Source organism: Talpa occidentalis, unplaced genomic scaffold, assembly GCF_014898055.3.
Source record: "Talpa occidentalis isolate TD23 unplaced genomic scaffold, MPIMG_talOcc4v2.1 talOcc4.6, whole genome shotgun sequence".
Lineage (NCBI taxonomy): Eukaryota > Metazoa > Chordata > Mammalia > Eulipotyphla > Talpidae > Talpa > Talpa occidentalis.
In genome coordinates this window covers 30,975,864-30,998,350 of record NW_023604972.1, presented here as the reverse complement: position 1 = coordinate 30,998,350, position 22,487 = coordinate 30,975,864, and the positions used below count along the sequence as shown (strand labels likewise).

Here is a 22,487-nt window from a genome sequence, read left to right as displayed (position 1 = left end):
TCTAGGGTTCTGACAATTGCCTGTCCCCATCCTTGTAGGCTTTAATGCTTTCCTCTTATACGCTCTTCCTTTTCAGCCCTTTATACAGCCTTTTATAATTGGTTTATTTACAAGGGTCTACTCATTGTCGGGATATGTGCCAGCCATCTTATTTAATTCAGTTCTAATCCTTTCAATAATCCTCCAAGATAAGTATTGCCAGACGAGTATTCCGTTCCAATTTCACAGCTGTAAGACTCAAGTCCTGCAGACTTCGACTTGTCAGAAACCAATAGAACAGGAGTTTGAGTTGGGATTCAAACCCACATCTCACTCCAAAACCACCTTTCCATATGTCTTCTCTTCCATCATGCTTTTCAGCCTCACTCTGCCATAGAAATTTTCATTCCTCGCCAGACTCTCAGTTGTAAAAGGATATTTCTGATTATGAAACTCTGACTTACTGTTTAAGGGATGTTAAATCCAAGGTATTTCATTTGTTTATTTTCCTCAAGTAAGTCTGGGTTGTTGTTTTCTTCCCCCTAGATGTTCTGTTCCTGTTGGGCAAGTGGATGTGCATATACAAAACTCGTCAGTGTCACAATTTGGAAAGCTAGTGGTTCAAAGTTCCATCAGTGATAGTGCCTTCAAGCACAATGGCACAGTCGAATGTAGGGCTCACAATGATGTGGGCGAGAGTTCCGCCTTTTTTAACTTTGCATTTAAAGGTAACAACAAAGGTATATTTCTTTTTAATCCAATTTAAGGGGATGTTTAGTCTCTGCCTACCATATCAATCATGACTTTAAGCCCATTCCATCACTGGCCATGCCATTTCTGGTAATACCTGCATTGCATCGTACTGTCCTCAAATCCACTAAGTATCATTCTGTACCAGTTTGTGAATAAACTTTACGCAGTAATTTTAACCATGTGCTGTATTTATTTTGTGTGTTTGTATGTTGTAATTCTAATTACTTCCCTGAAAAAGGAATAGAGAAAGCCACCAGTGGAATATGCTTACCTTATATGCAAACCAAATTAAGAAGATTTTAAAAAATCTAAATTCAATTAAAAATTTTAGTTATTAGAACTCTATTAGCACATTGGCAGACACTGTCAGAAAGGTACCACTGTCTTTTGTGAAGTCATGTTAGTGAGCTATTTCTTTAGCACCTTTAAATTTCGATTCCTGAGTGACTAGCCCTCCTAACATAAGTTCAGTGAACCTTGTGTATGAATTGATGAATTACTATGAAGTTGGAAGACAAAGAAACCAGGCACCTACATTCATAGAACTCAGTTTTTGTTTTTTTGAATTGGCAAAGACCAGTGCCAAAAAGTGGTGTATTTTCAGTTTGTGAGTAATGAGAGGAAGAATCTTACATTGTTCATCATCAGAGGCGCTTTTTCAGACAGGGCAATGAAAAGAATGCCTTAAAAAAATGCTTTCATGCTCACAGTAGAACCTTTAGAAAATACAGGAAAGTATAAAGAAGAATATACAAATACACATGAAGGAAACTTCTTAGGGGTATCTAAGGCAGGAATTTGATGAAAGGGCAAACGTCATTTACATGCTTCTCCTCATTGACACACAGAATAAAGTTATTCTGATACTATCGAAATCTCAACTTCACTTCCATACTAATCTGACTAAAAGTTGTTATTTTAAAAGATTCCTTTGAATGGCAAAAGTAAGGTAATAAAGGAGCTGAAATGCCACTTACATGACTTTGAATCCTGCCGTGGGCTGCAAGATGGGAGGTGGGTGGACCTGGACTTGGGTGAGTGTGGTGAAGAGCCAACCCTGGCAATAATGTGCTTCTACGTTCCTCTTTCATTTTAGAACAACTCCAGCCCCACACCCTGTTCACACCTTTGCTGATTGGTTTTGTGATTGCAGCTGGTATGATGTGCATCATAGTGATGATTCTTACCTACAAATATTTACAGGTAAACCATTTATTTGTTTTCTGCCTCGAGTGCTGTAGTGACTGAAACATTAATCATTAAAAGGTGATCTATCTTCCTCCCCTCCCCAGAAACCCATGTATGAAGTACAGTGGAAGGTTGTTGAGGAGATAAATGGAAACAACTATGTTTACATAGACCCAATGCAGCTTCCTTATGATCACAAATGGGAGTTTCCCAGAAACAGACTGAGTTTTGGTCAGTATGAAACAGGGGCTTTCCGTATAACCTTTTTGTCTATGCATAATAATGGCTTTGGCAACCCTAAAAGCTTCCTCTGTTTTTTTTTTTTTTCCACCTGAAAAAATAAGTGTTTTCTGTGAAATCTCACCATCATTGATAGATTTGGCATTTAAGTTATTTTTTGGCATTCGATAGAAAGACTTAAGGGAAATGTATCTAGGCATTTGTCTTTAATTCCTTTGTTGACTTTTGCAATTACACAAATGGACCTTTGGTCCCACCACCACCATTTCGCTGATTGTGGTCTTCCTCTCTGCAGGGAAAACCTTGGGTGCTGGCGCCTTTGGAAAAGTTGTTGAAGCCACTGCTTATGGCCTCATAAAGTCAGATGCTGCCATGACTGTCGCCGTGAAGATGCTCAAGCGTAAGTTTCTGCAGCCCCCATGCGCTCACATCAGCTTGCCAGACTTGCATTGTTCTAAAATGATGTTTCTGATTTTAGCAAGTGCCCATTTAACGGAACGGGAAGCCCTCATGTCTGAACTCAAAGTCTTGAGTTACCTTGGGAACCATATGAATATCGTGAATCTTCTGGGCGCATGCACCGTCGGAGGTAAGGACACAACCCCATTGCCTTTTATTATCTGTCAGATTATCAAAGGGGGGGACATTTTAATATAACTTTGACAATGCTTCATTATAAATGCCTTGCAAGATTTTTACCCAGGAGGGGTAAAGTAAATCAAAGGCTCCTCGTGAAGCTTCATGTTAGTATAGCATTGAAATCATCAACTCTCTTGTTTATCCCTTGCAAGATTTTTATTGTTACCTCTTGCTAGTACCTCCCCCCACAACAAAACAAAACTGCTGTTCTTACGAATATATATGTGGTTTTAGCATCATGAGGTGGGACCTCCAGAACATAGGCTAGTTACTTACAGGACATGTCTCTTTGACAGTGTTGACCTCTTGAATATCTCAGGAATATCTTCTCTTGTCCACAAAGTTACCCTTTTCTAGTTTTGCTGGATCATATTTAGTCACTGATGGGTCACTCTTCATCTTCATACTATAATCAAAAACAGGCTTCTAAGCCTACCAGTCCTCAAATATTCAACAAATGAGGCAAACTCTTCTCTTGCTTAAAATGTACACTTGCAGATCTGAAACATTAGTCACTCCTCCCATCATGGACTTCATGCTGTTTCCAGAAAGCATTTTTATCCAGAGGGATGAAGAGGTTATCAAATGATCTGTTCCTCGACATTTCAGAGAGATCGAAAGCCAGAGGACAGCTTTATGTAGTTTTGTAAAATCACCCTCCTAAATGTTGCTTCACCATGTCATGAATGGTTCATGAGCAATTTCTGTCCAGGTTCTGACTTCAGTTGCTTGTTATAACACCAACGAAATTTTCAACTGGTTGTGCTGAGTGCAGGTTATGCCCTGTGATTTCGGGTTTTCACCCCTTTCCAGTCCTGTCTCAGCTGGCTGTTCCGTGTGGTTGGTGCTTCTATCATGTCTCGATTTGTGCTCTACACCATTTCCATAATACCTTATGAAGAGGGTGTGAAACCACGCTGTAAACAGAAGTAAATCAAAGCTCTTCGTGAAGCTTCATGTTAGTATAGCATTGAAATCATCAACTCTCCTGTAAAACCAGCAGTCATGCCTGGCCCCAATATTAATACCACTTAGAAATGCAAGTAAAGGGAGCCAGCTTGTTTGGTTGTCCTGCACTGAGCTGCTTTTTGCTGAGCCATGTTAATAGAGAGAATTGCATTGGTCCTAAGTGGGCTTCTATCCTGAATGTTAATGGCCACGCTCACCCTTAGGGATTTGCCAGGAGGCAGGATTATCTATGGAGCTCACCTCTTTCTCACCTTTTCTTATATGCTTGTAGGGCCCACCCTGGTCATTACAGAATATTGTTGCTATGGTGATCTTTTGAATTTTTTGAGAAGAAAACGTGATTCATTTATTTGCTCAAAGCAGGAAGATCACACAGAAGCAGCACTTTATAAGAACCTTCTGCATTCAAAGGAGTCTTCGTGGTAAGACTGATTTACATAAATAGTCAGCTGTTGACAGGCAGTTCATGGGGTCATAAGGGGTTGTAATCAAGGCTGATTCTTTAAAAAATGAACCAGGGTACACTGAGGTACAAAATCAGAATTATTAAATCATTTAAATGTGATTAACAGTTTCTAGATTCAAATAGTGTTTTTAAGGATTCAATTAAACTTAAGATTTTTGATGTTTTTTTCTAATTCCACCTTGAGTATTTTTCTGGGCTTTAGTTCTATTCAGTTGAACAAATTCCGTACGTGTTTCTTTTGTCATGCCTCTGTTCTTGCATGTTATTGCACTTACACTGTTGAGCTCAGTACTATATGCATCTTTACAGTGAGACACTGTTTATTAGAGAAAATAGGAAATCCTGTCAAGCTGTCACTGGAAATTCCTTTAAAACCTTGAACAGAGTGGCAAAGAGCTCTGAACATTTCTCTGCACATAGGTTTCTCACGATCTACCTCTGAATTATTTCTCTTCCTTGCCTTTTTTCAGATAACTCATCATGTTATAAAAAGTCACAATTACTCTCTAGTACATTAAAAAAATATCGGTGACTTTTTATCTCTTTGATCACTGATATTCTGAATTTCAATGATGCTTAAAGAGCTTCACGTTCCTTTAAAATGTATTAGTCAAGTTTACAACCACAATAGATTTTTTTTTCCTCTGCCATGCTTACCTGTTCTTTCCTGATGTTGCTCGGATCTACCACTTAAGATTTTCTAGATTCATCCAACCCAACAGAAAGCATACTCATCAGGCCCAATTCTTTATACTTTATACTTCTACAACTGTGTGGTGGATTTCTCCTCTGTTTATTCTTTGGCAAGACTGTGCCTCCCAAACTTAGCTCCAGGCCCTCCAGGAAAACTCACTAAATATTATTGATGGGAAATTATATCTTAAAGTCCTTTTCTGTAGCTCTAGCTAAAGTTTTAAACCTCAGGTGAAACTTCTTAATTTATGTTTTAATCTTATGAATTTGAGTAGTGTCTAGTGGTAGTAAAATACAGTATAAACCACCACCTTTCATTAGTTTCTCCAGCTCATATGCTCTTTATATAAATAAATGCGTCATTTTGTTGTTGTTTTCTCCCCCTCCGAAATCTTGGCCCCATATATAGTTTTAATTTTCTGAAAGAATGGCCTGAGTTGTTCAATCCTGTGTGGTATGCTTTGTGCTTTGGGATCCCATATGGGATTGGAACCACCAGCATACTCTGAAGGAGATTGTTGTCATGGTGTTTCTATGCTAATCAGAAGCAGGAAGTACTAGAAATCTTGAAGACACTCCAGCCAAATGTTGCAGATTCAAGAGGTCCAGATGGTTCAGAAAATCATCCAAATTATTGGTGTTTATCTGAACCAAACTTGATTTTTTTTTTAATCTTTCTTCCATCAGTCACTATATGTTAAAGATCTCTGCCTTCCCCCATAGCACCTCTACGAAGATCTTGTTCTTTGAGTCTTCCTTGTCTCTTTCATCTTGTCTCTTGGGGCTAATTTAGAGGGTTTGAAGTAACATGGGATAATGTTTTTGCCTCTCTGATTTCCCATTAAATCCCTGGTGTCAAAAGATGATAAAATTTAACCTGACTCCCATCTCTGACTAAACACACAAAAAAAGGCCATCTAATTCCCAGGGATTGAATTCTAATGTTGAATATTAAAAACTCAAAGCATATTGAACAAGATTTTCTCATCCATAGTTGGCAGCAATTTTTTTCAGATAAAATCAGCCTATTGGGAGTGGGTAGCTAGAGCCTGCCCCTATTTCTCCCCCCATATCCCATTTTGTTCAATCATGGTTTCACCTCTCCCAGCAGTGACAGTACTAATGAATACATGGACATGAAACCCGGAGTTTCTTATGTTGTACCAACCAAGGCAGACCAAAGAAGATCTGCAAGAGTAGGTGGGTATCTGGCAAGCAATAAAAAACTTCCTTTACAGAGGATATCTCATACTTCTGTGGAATATGACACCATCTCTGGAGTAACTCCTTATCCTTTTAGTAGGGGCCAGTGCCAGTGGCAATTAAAGGGTGCAAATGATTATTTGAGGCCAGAATATGTGTGGCTGAATCCAAACATCTTACTGCAAATATGAAAATATATGCATATCAAATATATACCTTACATTTAAAAAAATGAGATTTTTTAAAAAGATTTATTTTTATACAAGAGCTGGGGTACAGAACAGAGGCGTGGGAGGGTGAAAGGATTCACCAGAGACAGAGCGGGGAGCAGAACAGGCAGATGGACCAAAAGCACTGCTGAGAGGCTCTGTGGGCACGATAGGAGAGGTCTGCCATGCCATGTGGGTATCTCTCTGGCTGGCTGGGAATCAAACCCACGCTGAAGAGGCTGCAGACTGCGCCACCAGAGAGGCCTGAGATTTTTTTTGTCTTGATCCACCTTCTCTCCTAAAGATTTCTAGAGGCATGTCTTATTTATCTGCTTGTCATGCACTGGGTAAGTCAGACGCAGAGAATTCCAGAGCTGAGCACAGATGCAGATTTTGCTGAGATAGGATTGTGTGGGACCTCCTTTTTCGAACCGGATTTCTGCGCTGCTGCACCTTCTAAAGATTTCCTAAATCCAAGATTTTGATATTGAGATTCACACCTATCTGTCCTCAATTTTGGGGAAGTGATTTGCCTTCCAGTTCACAACAACTCATTCATTGCTAGTCTTTGGTATTATGTTGTTGTCGTTGTTTTTTTGTTGTTGTTTTTTTTTTTCCTCGCCTTTAAGTTTTTAATTGCTAAGAAAATCCTCCTTCTTCCAGGCTCATATGTAGAAAGAGATGTGACTCCTGCCATCATGGAAGATGATGAGTTGGCCCTGGACCTGGAAGACTTGCTGAGTTTTTCTTACCAGGTGGCAAAAGGCATGGCATTCCTCGCCTCAAAGAATGTAAGTGGGGGTGATTTTCTATAAAGACTGTTTCTTTAAAAAATAAATAAAAATGGAGCATTTTAGAGCCATGGTTAGAATGCAGGGTATCATTTTGAAGTATGGTAACCAAAAGCAAAGGGAATTTAGTTTCTTCATGTTCCAACTGCTGTCTCTTTGGAATTTCTATTCTCATTTATAAACTTCTTTAAAGTGTAAGCCTGTCTAAATGAGCTTTCTATGAATTTTTTTTTATAGGCCATGAATTCATTTCAAACATTTAGCTTTTTAGGATATAGGAGCTTCTCTTTAAAAAATAGAGAATAATTCTATCTATCAGCAAAAGGAGGAGAGAGCTCAAGTAGTTGCAATGCTTGGTGAAGCATATGCTTGGGTCTCATTGAAGTTAGACCCCAAATACTGTATGTATGATTTATGAAGTTTGGGAGAATAAGGCATCAACAAGGATAGTAAACATTTTGGAGAAAGATGGAGATGGAAAGAGAATCATGTTACCAAAACAAGGAGCATGGTCTCTGGAAGGTGAGAGGAATTCCCTAGGAAAAGGGACTATAGAATAGAATGAGGGGGGCTATCCCTCATGGCCTAGGGGTTAAGTCTCAGAGCTATCACCACCGAGGCCTGAATTTGAACCCTGACCAGGGAGCTAACACACATATGGCACAGCAGACCTCTCCTATCTCTCCGGCTGCTTCCCTTAGCAGTGTATTTCATTAGTTCTGCTTGTTCTGCTCCCCACTCTGTCTCTGGTGAATCCTCTCTCACACACACACACCCCTCCCTGTTCCTCCAGGCTACACCCAGTTCTTCTGTGCATAAATAAATAAATCTTAGAAAAAGATACTAGAATGAGTTACAGATCCTATCCTTAAGTGTCATTGGTGACATTTCCAAATAATTACAAACTTAAGGAGGATAGAGCGTGTCTGAAATAAAGAGCTTCTTCCTCTGTCTTTGGGAGATGTCAAGTTGAAGTTGCAAAGACATTTTGGAAACGTAATAAAAGAACTTTCAAAGAGAAGCATGCAAAATAAGCTTCAGTTTAAAAAATATGATACAACTGTTATAATGTATTTCCCTATAAAGGAAAGAAGTCCTGAGAAGAGAAAAAAGCATTTACTCAAGTTGGTTTTGAAAGTGATTATAGTAATTAAAGTCCTAAGGATATATGAAACACAAATTTTGAATATCATTCAAGGCATAATTTAAATATTTATTTTAGTGCACCAAATAGTTTAAATGTAAAGAAGAAAGTTTTGGATTTTTATAACATAAGCAGCACTCTAGTGCTAAACATAGCTTCTGCTCTTTAGAATATATAAAATAAATGTAAATGATTTTCTTTTCTTCCCCTCCCCCTCTTCCCTAAAAGTGTATTCACAGAGACTTGGCTGCCAGAAACATCCTCCTTACTCATGGGCGAATCACAAAAATTTGTGATTTTGGTCTAGCCAGAGACATCAAGAATGATTCTAATTACGTGGTCAAAGGAAATGTGAGTAGTACACTCTGTTTGACAGTCCAGCAAAGGGTTTTAGTTTCAAGTTTTTATAGAAATTTTATTTTAATGATTTTTATAATGCAAATCCTACCTTTGGGAGATCATGCATTTTAGCAGTCAAATTAAGTGTACTTCAGCCAAATTTGCATGGTATGCTGAACATTACTACAACTAACATTCCGATAATAGAATTCCTAATTCTAATTGTGTAATTATGGGGCATGTGAAGGAAACAGAAATAGCCTTAATTTTCATTATAGCCTGAGAATAGCAATGAACTTGATTTTGCTCAAGTGAAACAAATGTGGTCCTGAAGGTCACCACAGGAGAATTTTATTGTGCGATTGACATGCTCTGTGAAAAAGATGAAAATCTAAGATAATGTTCAGAATTAGGTATCTGGAATGCTGGATCTTATAATCGATAGAGAGCTTATTAAATAGGTTCATAAACATAACTGGTTTCTAACAACACAGTGATTTTATTTCAAAGTGCTTTATTGCATTACCGATTTTCATTGTATCATCAAAACCAACCCTTGACATTGGAATGCAAAAGTTGCAGACACTGAGGCAACAGTAAATTTTAGTGACTTTTCTCACTGTGACCTATGACATAGGTCAGCAGAGGTGAAACCAGAGCCCATGATTTTCAAGCAGGATTCCATTAGTAAGGGAAGCCAGAGTCCTATATATAAATTCTCCAATATCTATTTCCATGGATTCATTTCAACATTTCAGATATGCTCCTGGAGATGGCAGTTTGTGTCTCCTATGATAATGGAATATTTTTTCCATCACTATGGCATTTATGAGTAGACTGTACTTGACTTTAGTTTTGTGGAAATATTGTTGGGTTTACCTCTTGATCAAAAAGTGCATTTTTATTAAATCTCTTCTGAAGCTTAATTTCATCATGAGGAGTATTAATAAAATCTAATACTCTCCATCTCAATGTACTACTCAAGGAAGAATGAAAGGTGGTTCTTTATAGGGGTCTCTTCCTGGTTATTAAGGGCAAGAGGAAGAGGTCATGGCTTCTGGGCTTAACCTTGCTGAGATTGAATCTGGCTTCATCATTTAGTGGCTGTGTAATATTTGACAAGATCACCTAACCTCTGAACCTTGGTTTTTCTCCTCTTGGGAATACTACTATCAGCTGCTTTGTAAAGTTGTTGTGAGGATTAAGTGAATTAATGTGTGAAGTCATTAAAGCAGTGTCCGGCACCTTGCAGTGAATACTTACATGGCATTGTAAGTATTCTGACCATTCTTTATAGCTGTCTTATGCTGCAGGTTCTTAATAACTTGCTGTCGGTTAGTGACCTAGTTGGAGTGGACAAGGGTGAGTTAGGCACCATCAGTCTTCTAGATTGTGGACTCCAGCTCAAGTCCTTTCTGCTGACTTTACAGAGAGCACTTATAGGAGGCTGCTGGTGATGGAGAATTTATAGAATGGGTTAAAAACAAGAATAGGCAACATGTTACTTCTCCTAAACATATATTGTAGTCACATGAAATTTCTTTGCTGTATTGAATACTCTGAAAGTTCATGCATTTCTGAGGTTTTTAGTCGTTTGTTGCCACAGTCCCTTTCATAATCTGGTGAAGCCCACAGATCTCTTTGAGAACGCTGCTTTAAATGTATAAAATAAAATGCATACAATTATCGATAAATTAAAGGGAGATATCAAAATATTAAGAAATAAATTTATGATATGTCCATACATGTGCTGCTTGGTTACACAGGTGACATAGTCTAATTGTGTGTCTCAGAGCGACTTAATGTCAAAGTGGTGATGAATGTAAACCGTAACATGATAGAGCTGTGGTTACTGTTGATGACAACCTCAAGTTACTGTTCCTGAGCTCTTGTCACCTTCATTCCTGGATTAAGGAAATGCTCAATTTCACTTGAAAGTTAGCAAAAGCAATAATTTATTTTTTCCTCCTAAGTTCACAGGTCCTTGAATTTCAGCACACCCATACATCTCAGATTGAAAACCTTTATAGGAAGGATCTTTAGCACAGAATCTGGGAAAAGATATTGGAAGGCTTTTTTCCTACTGACTGAAATAACTTTGAGACAAAAAAATTGTCTTCCCAGTTTTCAATCCTAAATGGATTAGGAAAGGATTGATTTAGCTTTTTAAGGTAGATTAAGAAGCAGAAATCCAGAATGTCTCTAGGAGGAACAGTCACAGAAAGTTTGGTTCAACTGTAACAACAAGAATTCAGCATGACAAGTACAGCTGTTAAATTTCAGCCCCCAATCTGCCACTCAGCACCTTGGAATAGTCGTAATCATCACAAGTCACTAGACTGTTTGAGTGCAATTTTTCAGGTATTAATCAGGCAGTCTGCATTAGACACTTTCTACCCACATTATCTCACTTAACCCACAAATAACTCATGAGACTTGAATTATTATCTTTGTGTTATCGAACAGAAACCCAAGGTTTAATTACAGTAATGCCATTAGTAAGGGATGTTATTCATATTGCACTGGAAGGGATTGTTTGGGTTACATATAACAGAAAGCCCAGAAGAAAAGTAAAAAGTATGGGAGTAGCGGTCCAGGCCAGCCCAGAAGTCCCATGAAGTACTTAGGGCCCAAATCTTTCTGCCTGGCTCTTTTTTACCATCCCTCATCTTCATGATCTGAGACACTCTATAGAGTGCCGGCATATCCAGAAGGCAGGAGGGAAGAAAGGGCGAGAAGGAAGGAGGCTAAGGGCACATGCCAGCTATGTTTGCAGGAGCTTTTCCTAAAGTTGCCCTGTAGCACTTAATGACCAAAACCGAGTCACGTGGCTGGCTGCACTGGAGTAGTGAATGTCATCTTATTGTGGAAGGCCGTGTTTCTGTTATTTAGTGGAATGGAGAAAATGTATTCAGGGGTAATGAACAGATTTCTTTGTTACTCAAAAAAGACCAATGGTGGAGCCAGAATGAGAGCCCATGTCTGTCTGTGATGTCTGTGCTCTGAACCTCCATGCTGTCCTGACTCGCTGTCCCCATCTTTAACATGGAGCAGTATACTTGTGAGCCATGTGGCAGAGGCAGTGGGGGCACCTGAGGTCCTATAGGTAAAGGTATTTTTAGTTTTTCAGATAGCAGTTAAGTTCTCACTCCCACCTCCAGCCAGAGCAACAACATCTGTAGGAATATTTTTTGTTCTGTTCTGGGTTTTTTTTCTTTTTCTTTTTTGAACTTCTTAATTATTAAGCTGGCTCTGTCTGCTTTCTCTGTAGGCTCGGCTACCTGTGAAGTGGATGGCACCAGAAAGCATTTTTAACTGTGTGTACACATTTGAAAGTGATGTCTGGTCCTACGGGATTTTTCTGTGGGAGCTGTTCTCTTTAGGTAAGAAGATCCTTGCAAAGGGCACCTTGACTAGATTCAGCATCTTCTTAAAAGGTTTTGCCAATGCCCTGCTTGCTTATGATGAACACTGATTTGCAAACTGTTTGTGCCTCAGGAAGCAGCCCCTACCCTGGAATGCCAGTCGATTCTAAGTTCTATAAGATGATCAAGGAAGGTTTCCGGATGCTGAGCCCTGAGCATGCACCTGCTGAAATGTAAGGGCCAAGCCATTTTCCTTCACAGGATGTTTCCCCTTTTATTTTTCAGTTTAAAGATAGAAACCCAGATGTTGAGGGTTTTTGTTGGCACCATTTGAAATGTCACTTGGTTCCTTTTTATGACACCCTGGTCATTTATGTAGCTTATTTTCATGAAATACAGAATATTTCGTAAGAGCGGTGTTTAATTGTGTGCACCCATTATTCAGATGTTCAGTTGCCATGGGGAAAAAAGCATGAATTGCCTTTGAAATCATTGTACCTGAGGACAGGTCAAAGGCAGCGAGGAGTTGCAGTAAACAATGCTTGTTTTCTAGGTATGACATAATGAAGACTTGCTGGGATGCTGATCCCCTAAAGAGGCCAACATTCAAGCAGATCGTTCAGCTCATTGAGAAGCAGATTTCAGACAGCACTAACCATGTGAGTACACTTAGCCTGTCCCTTCTCTTGTTTCCAGGTGTGTTCTTACTCTCAGACCCTGACAGCGAGGATTACGCAACCCACCCTCTCCCTCTTCTTCCTACCCAATCCCCCTGTTCTGAATCAAAGAAGGATGTGGCATGAGGGCTTGCACGCAGAAGTGTGGAAATATAAGTTTCCACAAGGATTTTCTCTGCTTCCTCTCCCACCCCAAATGCTGGTCATATTCCTTTGTACATGTCAGGCCATTCAGCTTTGGGAGGGTTGGGGTGAGGTGAACTAGAGTAAAAGCATAGAAAAGACAGCTTGTTACTGCAGTGAAATAAGCCTTCTGCTCAAACAAGCATAGCCAGAAAATGGCAGAGAGCTGTCATGCCCACAGCCATGTGGAATGAAAAGTTGTTTGAAGTTGGGAGCTCCTTCCCTGTGAATTGGGACGGGGGAGTCAAAACTCATATCCATTATTTCCTTTCCTGCTTTTAAGGGAGAATTAGTGATCCTTGCTTTGGTTCAGACTTTTTTAACTGCTAGGCTCCCCCACCCCCATCCCCACCACCCTGGATTGTATACTTAGAATAATCCTTTCTTTTCCAAGAGTAAACTACTGATACCTTGGGGTTAAAACTTGCTCTTTTGGGTGTCAACACGTATTTCAAATTGAGCAGCATTTTCCATCAGGTGCTTGATTCTCAGCTGAAGACCCTGGAAGAGCCAGAATTTCTAAACAAATTGCATCAGTGGTTGGGTTTTAGTTGCTAGAGAGACTTATAAGCCTTTAAAATAGGCTTGATAGTATTTGTTGCCAGATAGGTTCCATCAGCAAAATACATTTTTAATTTGCTGTCACTTCTTAGGTAATCAGGCCCTAGGGGAGCAAGTGGTAAAACAAAATTTGTACATTCTTTTGTCAAGATGACTTGGTTAGGGATTGCAAAGTTCTTGTAAACCTCTCCTGTTTAAGAGTCCTCATCCGTCATTTGCAATTCTGAAGCTGTAAATGGGTTCTTTGCTACCCCATTTGCTGTAGAGACTGGTGTATTGACCATGAACTTGTTTTCCTCAGGCTTACTCCAACTTACTGAACTGCAGCCCCAAGCCAGAGCACCCCGTGGTGGACCACTCCGTGCGGATCAATTCTGTGGGCAGCAGCGCATCTTCCACCCAGCCTCTGCTCGTGCACGAAGATGTCTGAAGTGGAGCGAGTGTCTGGGGGGTCTCCCATCAAGAATGATCCCCACTCTTTCATTTTCTATGATGGTTATTGTTTTCCTTCGACTTGCATCCTACTCCAGGGTAGTGGACGCCCCCTGTAATCCTGTCCTATGAGCACACTATAGTGAGCAATGACTTTTGTCATCTGGCGCCACCCCATTGCAAAGGTCCGAAATGCATATATTCCCAATAGTAAAGGGGGCTACCTTTAATGAAAAAACCTAACTTGGAGAAGCAGGGGCTAGACACTCTGAATCCTTTCCAAGTCTTCTCCAGTTTCTGCTCAAAGAGTGTGGTTGATAGTTTGAATACATGACAGTAGTCACCTTCGGCTTTAGCAAACATCCATGAGGTAGAAAATAGAACATTGTTAGAACAATGGACAGAAGTCTATGACTATCTGGGCTTCAGAAATTTAGTATTTCATGCTGGGAACAAGACATAGGTCATGAGAAATTGCTCCTCCAGCATGAAGACTTGCTGCTATGCATGAGCCTTTGTACTACTAACCTGGTTTCTCATTAATTTGCTGTTAGGGAGCTGAATTGGAGAGAAGGTCCCCCCAGGGAGCATTTGTATATACTCATCTATACATTGTATGTGTTCATGTATTTGAGGGGGGCGATCTCACAAGGAGTGGTTTCTGGATACTACCGTGGCTTAAGTCTGCTGTGTGTAGAAATAGATAAGAGCCAGATAAGTTTGAAGGAAACAGTTAATTTTTTTTTTTAAAAGAAAAAACCTCCAAGCACAATATCTCCTTTTGTAGCCAATGAACTCGCTCTGTAGATTATCCAGAACAAGCCTACCAGCTTCCAATGGCATTGTGCTCCATGGGTTTGATGCCATTTGAAAAGTTACTGATTTACTGCATGACTCCAGCAGGAGTGAGAAACGTGCTGTCTTAGTTGGAATTCTTCTGTAGCAGGAAATAAGATTTAGATTCAGCCTCCTCTGCAGGCGTGTCCTGGACACCGGGCCAGTATCTATGTAGGTGTGTATGTGTGCACGTGTGTGTATGCTTGTAGACAAAGGTTTGGGGGGTTATTCTTGCCCTAAGCCCAAGAAATCCTTTAGTACCCAAGAAGCTTGGCTTTCATCACCAGTACTGCTCTTGTTTCTCTTTACCTAGCTGTCTAGAGAAGCAAACCAAAAGCTTACATAGAGGCATGTGAGAGGCAAAGTGCATAAGTACCTATTTATTTGCAATCCGCCTGCACCTACAGCGCTCAGTTATTTATACTCAACATACTGTACCAGTTCCTTAGGCTTTATTAATGCTACTCTCCCATGGAAAGTTATTTAAATTTTACCCTTTAGGCTGTAGCCTGGATATTATTCTTGGAGTTTACTATTTTTCTTTTTCCTTTTTTTTTTTCTTGTCCTCATCACTGCCCAATAATAAGGGGACCATGTGTACATGGCAGAGTTGGTATGTTGTCTTGCAAGATTCAGGTATGTCGCCTTCACGGTTTTCCCCTCCAAGGTCCCTTAGACTGCATTTAGAGAACTGTGGCCATTCATCCGAAAGTAACCATTTGCACTGGAGTTCTATGCTCTCGCACCTTCCAAAGGTAACAGGTTTTGGTGTTTCGTTGTCACATAAGAGATTGTCATTGTTTGCCATACTTCGAAAACTTCCTTTGCTTTTCTATTTGATTAGAGTAAAAAAAAAAAAGTGGTTGTTACTTGTAGATGTCTAGGTACTTCAGGGGCACTTCTAGAGTTTTGTCTTGGATATTCTTGAAAGTTTATATTTTTATAATTTTTTTTACATCAGGTGTTCCTTTGCTGTGGCTTAATGTTTGAAATTATTTTGTGGCTTTTTTTTTGTAAATATTGAAATGTAGCAATAATGTCTTTTGAATATTCCCAAGCCCACGAGTCCTTGAAAATATTTTTTATATATACAGTAACTTTATGTGTAAATATGTAAGCTGTGCAAGTTTAAAGGATGTTTGTGTTCCATGTGTGTTTTTTTTTTTTCCCTGATATGTTGCTCAATTGTTGACAGTTCTGAAGAATTCTAATAAAAATGTAAATATATAAATCAAATGGATTTTTGATTATTTCATACTTAATGAAATTAACTTTGGAGTGTTAAAGTGACATTAGAAAGTCATGTGCCTGGGTGCATGAGACATGCAAAACAGTTACATGCTAATATACTTGAACATTCAATAGCCATTTGTTAAGATTATAATATATTCTGTATTTTCTGATTTTATTCTTACAACCTATGTTTTCCATTTTAATTGGAAACTAAATACAGGAAACTTTACTTATATAGATAACATTGAGAATTCTACACACTGTTATGGAGATGGGTAGGTTGATTCATCTGAAATGACCACTTTTGTGGGCAAAATAATGGTCAAATAGCAATTTCGTGTAGTTCAATCAAGTATAACTGGCATGTGTCCACTTGATGAATGTCTGAAAATTAAAATGTGCATTTAAGTAAATCACAAGGTTGACATGAGGCATCCCAAGAAAGCACTTTGTATTCTCTTTGACTTGGATTTTGAAGAGAGGCTATTTCACTGGGAGGTGTTTATGCTCCACCCTTCAATCCTGCCCCACTTGCTTCTGGAACTGATTTCAGTTCTATACCTGTCTTGGAAGGAGGTGACTTGTGCTGGTTCATCCAGTGCTGTGTGTGGCTAATGCATCCTCTATTGTCAGGTGGTATCATCCAGACCAGAACCTCCACAGAGCCCGAGATCTTCCAGCTTGAAGCAAAGAACCACCCAAAGCCATGTGATCTAAGAATGTGTTAGGCACCCAGCACTGTCAGTTTTGGTTTCCTTTATCGACATGGCTTCTAGGAAAAGAAAGGGGCAAAAGTGACCTGTAGTCAAAAGAAATCCTTTAAAATCAGGAGGAAATTGTGTGGGCAGGAATACGTCACTAGTTAGTGAAAAACAGACCCACATTTTAGTCAGGTGATTTCCATGAATTTATTACAGACAGGAATGAATGCTAATTGACCACAAAACAAAGAAGTCCTTTCTTTCTGAACATTTGTAATGTCAGCCTTTTTCATGTGTGTGAAATCTTGAGTTAGAAGCAATTCAAGGCCCCCGTATTTTTACAACAGATCTTGAAGGACATTTCATTATAATAATGATGAGAAAGGTCATGATTCCTTAAACATTGTCTCGCTTAAAGTTTCCAAGAATATTTTTCTCACTAGCCCAGCTTGTAATAGCAAAGTTGTGTTGGGCTTTGTGTCCAGACTCAAACGGGACTTAAATCAGTGCCAGCACTGTCTTCACATCCTGCTGTGTGCTTTTGGGCAAATTAACTCTTGAAATCTGAATTTCCTTAATCTTAGTATCTACCTCGATAGATTCATATGAAGCTGCCAAGACTACCTGTTCACATGCCTAATGCATAAATGGTGCTCAAAATGCAAACTTGTCATGGCTAATTATGCTTATTAGGAAGGAAGTAGATGCTCCTGCCACAGCATAACTCACTGTTACTCCATTTAGAATTATGCAGAAAAAAACAGGTTTCTATTGTCTTTTTTATCTATGCAAACACTATTGTGCTAGTTTGCTATGAAATTGACTTTAGTCTACCAATGACCCAAGTCTGTAAGATGTGCTCTTGATACAGAGAAATGTCCACTTTAAGCCAGGAATTTAAGGTTCCAGCCTATCTTCTGGGTTTCTCTTCCATTATCATAGGTCCTTGAATATGTCCTATGTTATTCTGATTCCATTCTCACTTCTTGTCTGTTCTCTCCCACAAACTCTTACCTTTCAACACTGGGAAAATAATATCCATTGAAGTTACCGCTGTATTCCCATAGCACTCCATACTAATTACTGCACTTACTCTCTATTCTGCCTGTTCTTATCTCCTCCACACCCAGATTATACCTAGACTCGAAATCATTAACAAAATCTATATGTGCTGAATTCACTGGCTTCACTGGTCAGCAGGTACTTGTTAGAATAATTATCCAGAAACTCTGAGGTTAAACTCCTTGAGAGGTTATAAGACAATAAGACTTTGTAACACAGGGAACCAGAATTTGACCCCAGATCTGAGTGTCTCTGATGTCTCAGTGATGACAAACACCTGGTCTTCCTGTGCTGGTTTCTCCCCCATCATGTTCATGCAGAACTTACTCATCCACCATAGCTTATTTTCTTTTTTTTTTTAACCTAAGAATGAAATTTATTTCAAAGAATTTAATATTTAAAAATGTTCATATTGCTCATACTTTGGGATTTAAATTATTGTACCCTTATACTTGAATTTCTACCTTTATATACTATATTACTTCCCCATTGTTTCTGTAACAAATTGCCAGACATATTGGTCCATAACACCATAAATTATCTTACAATCAGGTAAGAAGTCCAACACCAGTCCCAAAACATAGCATTTCTTTGATCCAGTTTGCATCATCATGATCCAGTTTGCATCATCATTTACATAAGAATTATGTAAAATAAAATATTAAAAAAATACCAGACAGGAGTGAGAGTGTGACATCATAACAAATAACCCAGAAATATAACAAAATTAAAAAATATAAACCATTTGAAAAATTCAGCACTTTAATGACTAAACTCAAATAATTAATAGAGACAGATCAATGAATTATGACAACAAAATGGAAGATTTTCCCAATATGTAGAATATGAACATGACTGTATTGAGATTAATGTAGAAAATTCTGTGTAAAAAACCTTTATTTACAAATGATAAAATGGAGAATTTTGAAAGTAAATTTTTATTTTACATAGCTTATTTTTATGGAGCCAAGATGCTTTAGAAGTTTTCAGGAAACTCAGACAAGTCACTTGACGTTATCCTAAGGAAGAACCTGGTTCCTTTAAATGGTTACCATGTTTTAAGGTTTAGGAGGCATACTGGTTCTCCATCTCAGACGCTCCTGACACTTCTAGCAAGTGCTTTGTGATTGGTTAATTAATACTTTTTCAATGAATAATAACAATTTTCCATCAGGAGTAAGGGACAGCCATCTGGAAGGAAATGCATCTAGGAAAGACAGAGTGGATGTTTTATACATATCACCTTACCTAGATGCCCCTCAATAGCTGAATGGATAAAGATGTGGCATATATATGTGTGTGTGTGTATATATATATATATATATGTACTTCTCAGTTGTAAAAAAAAATGAACTCTTGCCAATTGAGACAACATGGATAGAACATGAGTGTATTATGCTAAGTGAAATAAACAGAAAAACAAATACCATATAATTTCACTCACATGGAATATAAAGAAACAAACCATATGAACAAAATAAAACAAACTCTTGAATACAGAGAATGGATCGTGGTTACCAGAGGGGAAGGAGTTGGAAGTGGGGTGAATTGTATGGTGGTGATGGAAACTAGACTTTTGGTGGTGATCAGTATATCTAATTATAGTGCTGTGCACCTGCAGGTTATATAATGTTATAAACCAATTTTATTTCAATCAACATTTATTAAAGCGATAATACAGGGAGGTGGTTATCTCCAGGTGAAAAATATTTTGCTTCTGACTGGCTCCCTTTTGCCTTATTAGCTTTCCTGGCTCTAAGCAGTGGAGTTGAGAGGCAAGTTCTCTAGCCTGTTTCACCTCTGAATACTGGAATTGTAGATAGTAGTTCATCCATCTAGTAGGTATATGACCCAGCCCTTTATTGTCCTCTTCTGGACTCTGGATGATCTGTAGCCATTTTATGTTACCTTCAAAAATACAAGAAAAGATAAAACAAATCACTTTGTTCCTTATTACCAATTTCATGAAATGGTGGTAAGAATGAATGGTGACTGAAACAAAAATAAAGGTGCACTTATCTGTTGATTTCTGACTTTGCAGAGGGCACTGGGTCTGAAGTGTAGAGAGGGCAAATCAAGAACTTTAAATCAGTGAGTGAGTAGGTGAAAATACCACCTTTCCTTTGCTGGAACATTTGTTATTGTTGGTTATCAATTAACAAGTTTTACCCATATGTCCCTTCACTGTGGATTCCACTTAGTTAAATGTAGCTTTTAGGATGTTGGTTCTTCTGTTCTGTGAGGGGTTCAACCTCACAAGGGCTGGGTCCTCAGGCTTAATACTCCTAGTTGAAAGATGTTTTTGAGTGGCTCGCCTATGTGTCTCCGTCCATGATTGGCTTTGAAGTGTGCGTGCTTTTTTAAGCACATCAGCAGGACCATAGTGTGTTTTATCAGACTGACCTTTTTCTCTGTGGTCTGTGGCTTATCAGCCTTTCTTGTTCTATAGCAAATGAAGAATGAGGACAGGCAAAAGGACATTTTTATGGCTGCTTGTCCCAAGATGTGAACAGGCATTGGGGGCAGCTGGAAATATTTGTGTCCAAGCAACAGGCTATATGGCCTGAGTGCCAAACCTCCCTTATCTGGCATCATTTGCCTCTAATCAAGACACATTTTACTCTTGTGGAATGCCTGGTATAAAACCCTGGTATGGGTGAACTGTCTTTCTCCACTGCTTATATCCAGATATTCCAGTTGATGATCTATGATGTGAAAAGAGTTTTCATTTGGTGACTAATCAATTAACAACTACATGGAGTGGCTTTATTGTGAAGGACACAGAAACCTCAAACAGGCACAATGAAAAACAATGCTGTAGGGTCCTCCCCAGTGGCGCAGCGGTTGAGCGCTGGGTTGCAAGCTGTCCGCAGCCTCTGAAGCACCAATTTGATCCCCGGCTGCCTGGCGTGGGTCCCCCATGGCACGCAGACCTCTCCTGCTGCCCGCTGCCCACCGCTCTGGCTCTGGTGAATCCTCTCACCCTCCCGCGCTTCTGACTGTACCCAGTGCTTGCATAAACAAATAAATCTTTAAAAAAAAAAGAAAAGAAAAACAATGCTGGAGTTAATTAGTTCTGTCTGCCTGGATAGGGTATGGGAAATGCTTTATGTATGCTAATTATAATATAGCTTCCTTGGATAGTTCTTATTGCCATCTAAATCCTTTGTGTACATCAACTAATCTGAACCTCTCAATATATAACCATAGGTAATAGCTATTATTTTTTAGAGGAGGAAACTAAGGCAGAGAGGTCAAGTAACTTGATCAAGGTCACACAGCTAGTAAAGGTCATGGCAGGAAGTCTAGCAAGAGTTTGGTTCTGAACTGCCATGTCAAACTATGTCTTTTTGTGTTATTTTTCCATTTCAATCAAGATAGATGACCTGAGGCTGCTTGGTTAGGTCAAGGCCTTTGTTTACCTACCGAGGCTATAAGTAGATAGGTGCCTTCTTCACCACGATACTTACTAGACATGAGTGCCATGGGTTCCTGTTGCGCACCTTTCCTCCCAGACTGACAAGGATTTAGGTTCCTGAATCTAGTAAAATGAGATGCCTTTTTCAGACAGAAAAATATTCTCAGGATGAGTAGGAGCTCAGAGCACATGTGGGTGACATTTCAACCCAGATCTCTACAGTGTGTGATGCCAAAGGGTGGCATTATCTAATGGTATCGTGTCAGATACTTCAAGTCCACTACTTGCCTTTCCTGTGTACTCTTTACCACTAAGATGACCCCCCCTTTTTTAAAACCACTTATTAAGTGCTAAGCACTTAACTGGCATTAATTCATCTTATCCTCCTAACAGCCTTCTATGGTAGGAGCTCATATGCCTTATTACAGATGAGAAAACCAAGATTCAGGTAGATAAAGTAAATTTTTCCTAACTCCAAAATCTCTCTCTATGGAATCAAAATTTTTAACTATGTGGGGGTTGTTGCTGCTGATCCTCAAGTTAAATTAAAATTCTAATAAAGCAGATTGGCAATGAGGTACCTGCAAGTCTACTACCAGGGTCTCAATGCTTTCCCACAGCCACCCTATACTCTCTGGTCCTTTGGGGGCCATTTATGGGGACACACTGGAAAGTCCCCTGCATTTTTGTGAATTAAAGTCTCATCCCACCTTTTGGTGTGGTTGACTATGAGTAATGTCACCCCTTGCTGGAAGACTTCCTGTCTCAGGGCACTTGGGGGCATTCCCCAGCCACTTAAACCCAGACTCCCCTTTTGACTCAACAAGAGGAATAAGAAGGAAGTCACCTTCCTTGGTTGTATGTTTTCCAGACTTCCCCAGCATCAACTCTGCAGTTTTCAAATTTCATTTTAATTTGTATATATTTTTCAATATATATGTGTATTTTTAAAGATTTATTTATGCATACAAGAACTGGGGTACAGGTCAGAGGTGCAGGTGTGAGAAAATTCACCAGAGACAGAGTGGGGAACAGAACAGGCAGATTGACTGAAATACTGCTGAGAGGAGCAGTGGGCGAGACAGGAGAGGTCTGCTACTCCAAGTGGGTAGCTCCCAGGCTGGCTGGGAATCGAACTCATGTTGCAGAGGCTGCGGATAGGTTCATAGTGCTGCATCTTAACCCCTTGCACCACCAGGGGGCCCTATTTTTGAATATACTTTGAAAAGCTTTGCTCAACTGTTACTCTTCAGTAACCAATATTTCTTTTGACATGGATATATAGGGATATATATGCATGTATATAGAGCTCCCATTATTGAAATAAATGAGATCATGATATATTTTACAACTTTCATTTTTAACCTCCAAAGTACCAGTATTATCACATCACTCTAGATCACCA

The 22,487-nt window shown here is 39.2% G+C and overlaps 1 protein-coding gene across 2 annotated transcripts; it reads left to right on the top strand.

Moving 5' to 3' along the window:
- The first annotated feature begins 484 nt into the window (after positions 1 to 484).
- On the top strand, positions 485 to 15,886 carry LOC119260633 (mast/stem cell growth factor receptor Kit). Of its 2 annotated transcripts, none has more exons than XM_037529622.2 (13): positions 485 to 719; positions 1,829 to 1,935; positions 2,025 to 2,151; positions 2,456 to 2,560; positions 2,639 to 2,749; positions 4,040 to 4,190; positions 6,036 to 6,127; positions 7,003 to 7,130; positions 8,503 to 8,625; positions 11,885 to 11,996; positions 12,112 to 12,211; positions 12,532 to 12,637; positions 13,701 to 15,886. In XM_037529622.2, exons 2-13 carry the CDS (start codon positions 1,891 to 1,893, stop codon positions 13,827 to 13,829), a joined length of 1,329 nt encoding a protein of 442 aa, XP_037385519.1. In that variant the 5' UTR covers positions 485 to 719; positions 1,829 to 1,890; the 3' UTR covers positions 13,830 to 15,886. The 2 variants fall into 2 exon arrangements, with proteins under 2 accessions (XP_037385519.1, XP_054544038.1); XM_054688063.1 differs by having other exon boundaries at positions 486 to 707.
- The last annotated feature ends 6,601 nt before the right edge of the window (positions 15,887 to 22,487 follow it).